The sequence below is a fragment of the Onychostruthus taczanowskii genome, unplaced genomic scaffold (assembly GCF_017590055.1).
Source record: "Onychostruthus taczanowskii isolate IOZ18803 unplaced genomic scaffold, ASM1759005v1 scaffold25, whole genome shotgun sequence".
Lineage (NCBI taxonomy): Eukaryota > Metazoa > Chordata > Aves > Passeriformes > Passeridae > Onychostruthus > Onychostruthus taczanowskii.
This window is the reverse complement of record NW_024499796.1, coordinates 6,326,496-6,337,713: the sequence shown is the minus strand read 5'-3', so window position 1 is coordinate 6,337,713 and position 11,218 is coordinate 6,326,496. Positions and strand designations below refer to the sequence as shown.

Genomic DNA, 11,218 nt, shown 5'->3' with positions numbered 1-11,218 from the left:
TACTTGGCCCACAAGACACCTTGTGGAAATTTTATTATATAGAGTGTAAAATGCAACTGTCAGTCAAATAAAAAGAACACTTTTTTTTTTTAAAACACCATGCTCAACATTATCCAATTGCGGTTCTTTATAGTTAGACATTTCAAGCATAAGGAAAAATAAGGAAAGAACCCAAGAACAGTAAATTCAGTACATTTAAAAACGGAATGTCCCGCAGGGCAATTAAAAATGCAAGAAAAAATAGCTTCAATTCCGTTTTTCCTTTAAAAATACACTGTTATCTGTACAAGAAACACTACAGTAAACATCAGAAATCATATTATCCCTTTTATTAAATCAAAATTATTTAGCGCATACTGTGGTTAATACTAGATTCATTTATTTCTCTAGGTAATTTGACAAATATTAGATAAGAAAATATTTAAAAGAAACAAAAAAGCAGAAAACACCTTGGAATTAAAAAATAGTTACTACCTTTTATACGGTTTTATGTTCCACAGTGTTTGTTAAAGGTACTAATAGCAGATTCATTTTAATATTAAAAATAACAGTATTTATATTTCTGAGAGCATAGAAGAAGTTTTTTTTCTTTTCTTTTTTTTTTTTTTTTTTTTTTTTTTTTTAACAAGCTTGGAGGTCTTAGATACATAAATGCAACTAGCAATGGAGACATGAAAACATGTATTGCTAAAAAAATTAACACGTTTTTATATTACCCCTTTAGACTCTAGAAATTATACAAACCCTACAAAATGCCCCCCCAACTTGCAAACAGTAACTGTTTCAAATACAGAAATCATATCATTAATTACAATACATATCATAGTTCAGTTTTTTAAAAATGCAATAAAATCAAAGACAGCCAAGATACAAGAAATTAGAAGTAAAACATTTAATGAATTTACATATTTAAGAATATTTAAATACTGTTTAAATTTTTTTTTTCTTTTTAAGATTTGTTACATACCACCTAAGACTTCCAAGCCACTCTTTCTGTTCCAACAGAAATGATCGAAAATTAAAAGGAAAAAAAAACCAACAGACAAAAAACCCACATGTTGAAATGTCACAGCTCTGGGGTGTGTTTTGGTGCCTCCAAATTCTCTGGCTTCTCTCCAAAAAGAATCCTGGAGGTTTTTTTTAATATAAATTTGGAAACAAAATTACCAGCATGTCCATATGTTTAGTACATTACTAATTGTTCCTGATTCTTAGAAAAGTTCAGTATAGATTATCCTACAGCTAGTGTTCACAAACAGAAAAGTCTTCATCAAAATGTTGTAAATCTAGAAACCTCTGTTACAAAAAGGTTTTCTTCCACAACGATTCCAAGGAAAAAAAATTGCCACGAGGACCTTGTTCTACTGCTCCTGGAAAGAGAGAGAGGAGAGAAAAGGAAAAGTTACTGAGCAGCAGGAAATTATCCAAGCGGCCGAGCCCTCCCCCCCAGCACAGGTCTGTCCCCGCTGCAGCTGAGCGGGAAGCGGAGCTCAAAGGATGCTCTGAGCTGCCACCAGAGCCCCCTGCCCAGCGCTGTCCCAGAGCTCTCCTGCCCTCACCAAACAAGATCCCTCTCTCCAGCAGGGCAGGCTCGGGAGGAATGAAGAGAAGCCCTTTCATCACCGTGTGCAGCTCGCACTTGGCCAGCGCCCGCGGCGAGCGCCCGGCTCCACCTCGCCGGTGTGAGCGGGGAGAGCAGGGGAGAGCAGCTGCTGGGGGCTGGCATCCACGGCAGCCTCTGCTCCCGGGAGCCAGAGCTACATGTGGAGCTGTGGGGACAAGTGTCAGACCACAGCAAGGTGCCCCTGCGCTTTGCACAACTTTTTGCAGCTTTGGTTGCTCCGTGAAGCGCCGAGTGCGATCAGGATAAATCTCACACAACTCTCCGGTGCTGAGAGTCACACTGAGTGACAGCTGAGTGGAGATTCCACTCGAAAGCAGGTTAATACAAATTATTTTTCAATGGTTTTGGTCTCTTTTGGGACAGGGAGATGGTGAGCACGCAGCTCCTGTCCTAGCATGAGAAAAGGCAGCGCCTGCACTCTCAGTTATGGGATGGGTCAGTGCTGTGCTCCTTCACCAGCCTGGCTTCATCATTCCTTTCACTTTAATTCCCCAAAGTCAAACAATTGCCTGGGGACTATAAGGAAAGGCTCCCAGAACAAACAATCTCCCAATCCTCTCCCAAAAAAAACCCTGACCTGCCCTGTACAGGAAAATAAGACTTCGATGTTGAGGTAACACTTCTGTGATCACTTCCTCAGCCACAAAACATCTCTGCTTCACCATGTGAGCCTGAAGAAGAGTCCCTACACTAGGGCAAGGCCAATATACCCAGTTACCCAAGAGAACGAGCAGAGGGGTTTGGGGAAGGTGAATACAGACCTGGCTGTGGGCCTGAGCCTGCCCTAGTGTCTGCCCATAGTAGGCAGCCTGCTGTCGGTAATACTCTGCCCAAGCCATCGTGTAGTCCGGCTGGGAACTTGCCTGAGAAGCAGCACTGGCAGCATGACCTGGAGGGAAAGAAGAAAAAAGGAAGAGATAAGCAATTCCAAAAGTCCAAGCCCAGGCTTAGGATCTCCTTTTGCCAAGCTTAATGAAGAGCCAGCCCCCTTCCAGCTGCTGCAGACACCTGACAGAGCGACACCGGCTTCGCTGCGTGGGATGGCAGGATGGGCTCCAAGCTGGACTGTGAGGAACAAGCCAAGAGCAGGCAGAAAGCACCCAGAGTGTTCCTGCAGCTGCAGGGACGGGCTGACAGCCTGCACACCCCTCATCCTCAAAGGCGCAAAGCCTCCAGCAGCTCCATGTCAAAGCAAGTCCAGAGGTCGGGATTATGCACTCCGTAACACGGTGGAGAGAGCCAGGCCTGTGACCTTCCACGAGCTCTCCTACCCTCACAAGCCAGCTCCAGCTCTCTGGATTTTGCCAGCAGCAGTTCCTGCGTGCTCTGTGTTTCCCCAGGCAGGCTGGCTGCAAGCATGGGCACGAGGGGAGCGGGGCTCAGCTCCCGAGACGCGACAGCACAACCGAGAGCTTTCCGTGGGAGCACTACATGCACCATCACCAACAGGGCAGGGCCAGGGGCAGCTGGAAAGGACTGGAAGCTAAAAACGGCAGGGATGGAGACGCAAGTCATCGGATTAGAGTTAACTCCTTGTAACCAGAGCTGATTCATCTCCAGTTAGCCTGTTTCACTCACTCTGTTTTTTGAAATACTCCTCCCATGCTTTGCTGTAATCGGGATGGCTGTTCTGCTGCTGGCTCTGTTGGCCTGTGCAAAGATGACAACAAGGGGCACGTCAGTATGGAACAGGTGACAGTTTCCAGCCAGTGACATCTGTCTCTCCATTAAGACAGGCCAGGTGGGTCTACCCCAGTTGCCCAGTCTTGACATGGTGACAGTTTCCAGCCAGTGACATCTGTCTCTCCATTAGACAGGCCCTGGGTCTACCCCAGTTGCCCAGACTTGACACTTCAGCTTTCACTTTTCTACAGTGTTGGGCATCTTCAGTTCAGTGGAAGCTGATGAAAAGCTTGAATTCCTGATCTCACCTCATCTGCTGAAGGGCATGAAGCCAAATGTCACCCTGCTGAGACCTGCTCAAGCCAAAGCACATGGCTGGGAGCTGTCCAGTCTGCAATGAGCCACCCTGGGCTGCCAGTCTGCTTGCACTCAGTGCAGGAGAGCTGAGACACCTGGCATAGCTGAGACCTGTCACCTCCACAGAGCAGCCAAGGGAACAGCCATGTTTTGAGTCACCTCACTTGTTTCTCAGGGGCTGTATCCTTCACTCCTGCTCTTCTCAGTGGAGCAGAGCTGAGGGACCCCTGTGAGCAATGCCCCTCCACACACCCTGCACACACACGAGCCTCCACAGCATGACTGGCACAACTCCGGGGCAGTCACACAGCTCCCGACTCCTCAAGGTGCCACAAGCCCTGCCCAGGGCACAGCCATCTCCACTGGCCACGGGGCACAGCCCAGGCATCACTGAAGAGGCAGCCACGACATTCCAAACAGCCACAGCTGGCTCATGGTGTCATCTCCAGGCTCCTACACTGCTCCAAGGGAAGCTGTGCCAGCATTTCATCTCAGATCCCAAACCCTGGGCTCCACCCAGCACAGACTCCCCATCCTCGAAGCACTAAGGCACCTTCAACCCAGCACAGCCAAGTGCTACAGCAGGGACAGCCCGGCCAGCTGGGACAGAGGAAGGGTACCTGCCCTTCCCACGCTTCCCTGGATCCCAGCGGGAGCACGGAGCCCTCGGTGAGACACAGGACACACAAGCAGCAAACACAGCAACTGGGAGCTGCAGAGAGGCACGGCAGGAGTGGGGAGCACGAGCCACTGGGGACAAGGAGAGAGGCAAGGACAGAGGCCACGCGTGGAGCAGAGCTCTTCCCATCCCATCCCATCCCAGCTCCATGCGCAGCCCAGCCCCGACGCCGGCCCAAGGGGGGCTTTGAAGTGGGGGGAAGGGGGAAAATAATACACTGCAAGTGTGAAGTGGGTGGAGGGAACAGGGCAGCAGTGTCCTGTCCAGGGGCATAAAAGCGGGTTAAAAGACTTGACCAACGCTACAAGTCAGGACCTTTTCTGGCAGAGGTCAAGGCTGCCTCAACTGTCCACCTGCTAATGCCAACAAAGGACCTCCTTCAATGCCTTTTCTTCTCGGAGAATTACAGTCCACAGCAGGCTGAAAGGACACGCAGCTAAATGCATTTCACAGCAAAATGTTTCCCCAGCCAGTTAATTTATTTAAGATGGGGGAAGTAATTAAAATCTAAATACATGTGTAGGGGGTGGGGGTCTGCCCCTCCTCCCACAAGGAGGGCACTCGAGGCTGTCCCCAGGACGCCGGCGCTGTGACAGGGCTGACAGAGCTGTGACACACAGGCTGCAGCACTCGGGCAAGGGACCCTGCACAAGGCTGTTTTCAAATGAAAAAGTGCAAAAGCAGGTATTTACCTATTTCTTACAACAATCCTCCTATATCTGGGTGAGTTCCACCTGGGCACCACCGCAGCAGAGAAGAGTGGTGAAGGTTCTTAAAGCATTATGTGTGTGCTCTCTCTCCTCAGCCTGCCTTCAGTGTGCCTGGCTACAAACAGGAACAGGGAGCATCCTAAGCACACATGGAACTGGAGAGCCAACCTTTTCCATCAGGTTTAACTGCAGAAATAAAACATCTGCCTCCAAAAGGCACCAGTGTGGGACCAAACCCACATGGGGAAGGACAATGGCAAGGCAGGAAGCTCCAGGGGTTTTGGGAGCCACCTGAAACCTGACAGTGCAGAACTGCCCTGGAGTATGAGCTGCATTGTTGGTCATCAGGGGACTCAAGGGGGCTGTGCTTCCCACACCAGGCTCCAAAGCCAGGAGGGGTGAGCCTGAGACATGATTATCTGCTGCAGGAAGGGAGATTATTCTCTCCCCAGGGACTGGTGTGCAGCATGAGGGGATATTTCAGGAAGGGGAGGAAGAAATTAAGTTACCAAGGTGAGTTTCTAAAGGCATCTTACAAGGCAAAGAGCAATGTAGTTTTGCAAGCATTTCTTCCAAGGCTCTATGGAAGATAAAAGTTAAATCTTTTTGTGGAGCTTTTTTTGTGGACTGCTCTGCTTCCCAAAGCTCAGGGAAGTTCAGAGCCCTTGGGGATGCAAAGCAAAGGAGTAGAATAACAATTTTTCCTGTAAAACAAGTTAGTGAGAAAACACTTTTCTTCAGTACCATACTATTCCACTCCTGTACAGAAGAAAGTCCACTGAAGCCCATTACTGCATTTTAATGTGCTGAAACCAGAACTGCTGACGTTCTCCAAGACCCTAGAGCTCAAAGGGAAACTCATCATGTCTGGACTGTCACCTGCTAAGAGGGAGGACTCATCCAGAGTTTAACACACACTTTCCATGCAGGGTTCCCACGTGCCACCACAGCACACATTTCAGAAGTGCAGCAAGTTAAAGCAGCACTAAGATTCCCAAATTTCACATATTCACAATGTCATAAACACTCAAAGGTGATCAGTGTTACAGGGAATCACAAGTGCAACTGCAGGCATTGTCCCTGCAATGATTCCTCTACCTCAGGCACTGCAAAGGGCAGGAATTTATACCAAAATTCAAAATCTACTTGATTGTTAAATCAGCCTTAGCACTGAAAAGCATCTGCCATTGAACTCCTTTAAAATTACCCCTCCATACACCTTTGATGCTTAGCTTTAGTATAATGAAACCAGACCACTAAAAAAATTGTATTTCTTAAAATATTGTGCCTGCAAGGGTCCTTTGGACACTACCACCATCACATGAGCTTTGAGATTACCAAGCAGATATGAATCTGCTCTGCTCAGGCAAACCATTCCTCAGCTGTTGGAGACACAGGATGATGCAGCTACGGCAGCATCACCAGCGTTTACTACTTGAATTCTTCTGAGAAGGCGACTCCCCATTCCAAACTGCTCAATTTTGACTCAGACTTTCAGGAAGAAAAGATCAGTATAGGAACCCTGCCTAACTTTCCTTCCATTTCCTGCATCCCTTCCTCCCCTGTTGTTCCATCAGTCTGGAAATTGAACAGTGAGAAAACCTTGTAAGGAATAATTAAATAAGAAAATAAGCAAGAAATTTTAAGGTTGAGAACAAAGAGATGGAGGGATCAGCACCAACAGTGTGCCTGTTAGGGGGAAGTGTGGTTAGCAAGTGCTTGCCTGGAGAATCCTGAGAGAGCCAGAGGCAGGAATGTTTTTGTTAAGAGAGGAACAGACAGCAAGGACCAAGTTTCTACCCAAAAAGCAGAAAAAGGCAATAAGCACTTAAGCACATGAAAAGCAAAAATTTTCCACAGCCTTCAGCTTGTTCTGAGCTCACCCACCACCGTGTGCCTCCTCACACCTCTTCTGCTCAGCTCAGGAAATTGTTCTGCTGTTTTCACACACGTGGCCTCATGGTGAACCTGCCTTTTGCAGGCACAGAGCAGAGACTGCAAAGGGAACACCAACCCTTCTCCAGCCCAGGTCCTGGCACTTACTTGGGACTTGCTGTCCAGGCTGCTGCCACGTCTGGTAGGTGCTGCCCCAGCCCTGTGTCATGAACGCCTGAGGACCACTGCAGAGGACAAAAAGCCATGCTCAAGTAGACAATAAAATACTTACCAAGCCACAGACATGAAGCTGCCCAGAGAAGAGAAGTTGTCACTTATAGTCAGCAGCTGCTGATCAAACAGGCAACATGGCAGCAAAAGGAAAGCTGTGAGGTGTGAGGTGCTGTGTCCTGCCTTGGTACCAATCTGTTCATGAAGCCAAGGTGAAGGTACATCACACTGAACAGCACTACTTGTGCTCTATGCACTTCAGGCTTCTTTCCATGCTCTCACTGCACTAGAGATAGGAATTCTGGAGATGCCAATACCTACCTGTGCACCATTTAATAGATGAAATTTTTCCTGCAGTCAAGCTTAAAGGATTGAGCTCACTTGATTTTGCTTCTGAATGCTCAATCTTTAAAAGGCTCCACTCATACCCCACCCCTTCAGGGCCCTCCACCCTTCTCCCAGCACTTTCTAGCTCCCAGCCATTCCCCCAGCCCATGGGTGAGGAGATGCAGCAGCTTACTTTTGATGAGGTGTAGCAGGTGCTTGGCTGAAGGGACTTTGACCAAATCCTCCAGGTCCACCCATGCTGGTACCCTGCCACAGAATCCACAAATATTTAATGCCAGCTCCAAGTACAGGGTGGAGGCAGCTACTATGAGTAGTAAGAAAGGAGAGAAGACAGCCTGGGACACGTGGATCCTGAGGTTGGTGTCAAGCCTTCTCCTCCCAATTCAGCACATAGGCAGCTTTTCAGCTTTGCCATGCCCCAGTTCAGCATTTTCTATACTTTTTTATCAAAGTCTCCTCATTCAGTAGTAATGCAGCCTGACTTTACTAAGCCTCAATACCACAGCACTGCATTAAGTGTAAGGTAAGTCATCCTGAACTTACTGAGCAAGGAGTTGAGTGTTTTACTTTCAGGACGATGCTGCCAGGACTGTGTCATTCTCACACAGTGACACTATTGTCTTCCTTTCAAAAAAATCTCCTTTGACAGCCTTTTCATACCTTATTATTGCTGTTCTTCTCTCTCAAATAGCTGTATACACTACCCAGGATTATGTCAACAGTCAAATCCTTCTGGGACCACAGCAAAAATTAACCAAATGGATGCTGGAGGGCCATCAAGTTCAAGCCAGCTGCTAAGAGGCAAATGGTTTTGAAGCTGAACAATGCAAGCACGTGCATTCTGTGCCATCCTGTGAGTCCAGGCCTACATGTACCCAAGAGTGACAAGAGCATGTCTGAAAGGGACAGAGCAAGAGAGCAGAGATGGAACTTACACCAACTTTCTCATCTATGAGATGTCTAGCGAGCTCGATTTGCTGGGGGACCCCTCTGATTGTGAATATTCTCACACCAGGGTCTGTGTTTGGGGGTGGGTTTCTCTGCAGCTCCACGTGTGCTCCTGACTGCTGATTTATGCTCTTGATGTTCTCACCACCTGAAGAGAAGAAAGCCAAGACATAAGGAGGGATATTCAGCATCTCTTTCTGTAAAATCATGTCAAAGTTAGGTCCTGGGAGTGGATTCCAGTTTCAGCCACCTTCTTGTGCCTCAGGAGAGGTGGGCTGAGGATGGCAACAGCAAAAGAAACTGCAGTACCTGAGCTCATGCTGCTCCTTTAATCTACTTCACAAGCATAACCTGAAACCTTGAGCTACTGTAACAGTTTTTGGGGTCATGGATGATGCTGCTTAAAGAACACACAAGCCCTAAGTGCCCACTGCCAGGCTCCCAACAAGATGCAGCATGAGTGGGATACACTTTGACAAAACAGATGCAAAACCTGCACTGACTGAATTCCATTGCTTTTGCACAGCTGTTCAAATCCTCTAGGAAATGAAGGTCACCTGCAATCTAAACATGCTGGTTTTTCTTCTTTTTTTCCATCACTAAAGCAAAAAGCCACCAGCCACATAACAAAGCTGAAGCCTTCTCCCAAACATGAGCTGTTTGATAAGTTACTGCCTTACAGCAGCCTCTGCTTACAAGGTTTGCTATTCACCCTGCAGCCACACATCCCTCCACAGCCACGGCAGCACTCTATTCCAGGCTGTCTCCTGCTATTTCAGAGTTAGCTGTGCATGCAGTGAACACGTCTGGCTCGTTTGCCATCTGGATGCACAAGAGCACAGGAGTGCTTCCAGCAGGATGCAGCAGGGCCAGTCAAAGTGGATCTGATTTCCTCAAGACCTGCTAGGTCCTGGTCTCTTCATGAAATTTGCTTAACAAAAGCCTCAGCCAATGTTACAATGGTTCAATTCTTCTTTTGGAAGCTCACACAACTTACAGACCAGCTCCACTCAACTGGAGAAATTAAAGGGTGTGGGGAAGGAAGGGCTTTTACATCTTTTAAATCACAAACCAAAAAATCACAAGTTCAAAGGATAGACAGCAAGCAACACAGAGAGCAAAGGAAACTAACCAGAGATTTTTGTTTGGTTTTCATTAAAAAGAGCCTCCAAAAATAAACGCCTCAATTTTGCTCACATTTCCATCTCTATACATCCAGCACAATTTCAAAACAAACTGTGGATGTTGCAGACACTTGTTCATTTCATTGTAATGGACTCGTGACCTTTTTAACATTTTAAAGCCTTCTTGGGGAAGGGAGGAGGAAAAGTTGCCAAAGGGCAATTAACTCTTTCTAAATGAATTTTTGAAGATGCATTTAACAAAAGATAATCATGTCACATCCCTGGGCAGACAACAGGGATTGTATCGTGCAGCCAAAAGCCAACCCACTTACTTTCAGTCAAGCATGGGAAAGGAGTAAGATGAAGTTTCAAAACCAAGAAGTTTTTTTTTTTTGTGTCATGCTTTTGTCTGATGCAGATTTGTTTGAAGCTCTGGTTTTTACACATCGAGGTGAGATCTGAATCAACAGCCATTTCATTTGCTTAGTGAAAACAGAGGACTCTTTCAGGCAACACAATTTGAAGGAATGGCACAACTTCTTTACTGGCTGACAGAGGCACAACCAGAGGTTGCTACTTGCACTGCACACTAGTTTCTCCTTCCAAAAGGGGATTAAAAATCGAAGCATTCTCAAACTGGAAGCAAGGAGAATACAGATTTCAAATCATTGCCCCATTTAGCATTCAGCACCAAGCCTCTGGTTGTTGGGCCTGTTTCTGCAGCAGCTCCCTCCTACACCACACAGCAGAATTAAGTTAGCCGCCTCTCCAGGCTTGGTGGGAGACTGCAAGCTTTACCCCCACACCAGAAGGACTCTGTGCCCTTGTCCTCTTCCCCCTGCAGCCTGGTAGATGTGGAAGTGCTCCCTCCCAGCCAAGCCACCCCAAGCCAGCCTGCCGAGGATGCAAATGCGGTGACGCAGGCGCCGTGCCGGAAGGAATCTCCTCCCCACGGCGAGGTGACCGCTCGGCACATGGTGGCTGTCTATAGAGCATTCATCCCCTCCATTCTTCCACCTGATGGGGGGCAGGAGCGATCCAGGAGCGGCCTCCCGGCTGGATGTGAAATCCTAAAGCAATTAATCAAACCTGCTCAAAGGGCGAGCTGACAAGAGCCAGGCCGGCCGCGGTATCTGTCAGGATTGCCGTATTTATCATGGAAATCCAGGGGGGCCCAGGGAGCCAGCGGCTGTTTCCAAGCACCACCAAACACAGACAGACTTTGACAAGTGTATGGTGCTCGCCTCCACCCTTCCTCAGGGCCTTTGGGAAAGAAAAGCTGCACCTTCCCACCCTCCAGGGGAAAAAGCCATGCGCAGGATGTGCGGGCCAGCTCCTAAAAGCTCACACTCCCAGGCTGAGATGCCCACAAGAAAAAGGCACCAGGTCTTCTGTCACGTATGCTGCAGAAACTGAGCTGAGAAACTTCCCAGCCTCCCTCTTTTCCCTGCTTCTGGAGTGGCCACATGGAGCTGGGAGCACAGGAGCAGTTACCAGCTCAGATCACACACACCACACCTGGCTGTCCAGGGCATTTGGGTCAGCACTCTCTGCTTGGCTGCTGACCTCAAGACCAAGATGATGGCCCACAGTCCTCAGCCAGATTTTACACAGAAGGCCACAGCAAAGAAAAACACCCAACAGCTGGAAACTGCTCAGAAACTGTCAGGGCGTGCAAAGGTTTTGTAACTGGTCACTG

The 11,218-nt window shown here is 47.9% G+C and overlaps 1 protein-coding gene across 11 annotated transcripts in view; it reads right to left on the bottom strand.

Moving 5' to 3' along the window:
• Positions 1–11,218, bottom strand: part of FUBP3 (far upstream element binding protein 3) — a 40,281-nt gene continuing 29,063 nt past the window's right edge. For 4 of the 11 annotated variants that reach the window (XM_041406602.1, XM_041406603.1, XM_041406605.1 and 1 more), the window contains 6 exons: positions 8,383–8,543; positions 7,620–7,693; positions 7,037–7,113; positions 3,203–3,274; positions 2,386–2,513; positions 1,140–1,370 (listed from right to left, as the gene is read on the bottom strand). In XM_041406602.1, coding sequence (XP_041262536.1) covers positions 1,362–1,370; positions 2,386–2,513; positions 3,203–3,274; positions 7,037–7,113; positions 7,620–7,693; positions 8,383–8,543 — 521 coding nt within the window. In that variant the 3' untranslated portion in view covers positions 1,140–1,361. Of the gene's footprint in view, positions 1,371–2,385; positions 2,514–3,202; positions 3,275–4,975; positions 5,109–7,036; positions 7,114–7,619; positions 7,694–8,382; positions 8,544–11,218 lie in introns of those variants that run through there. The other 7 variants (XM_041406604.1, XM_041406606.1, XR_005952840.1 and 4 more) reach the window with 7 other exon arrangements.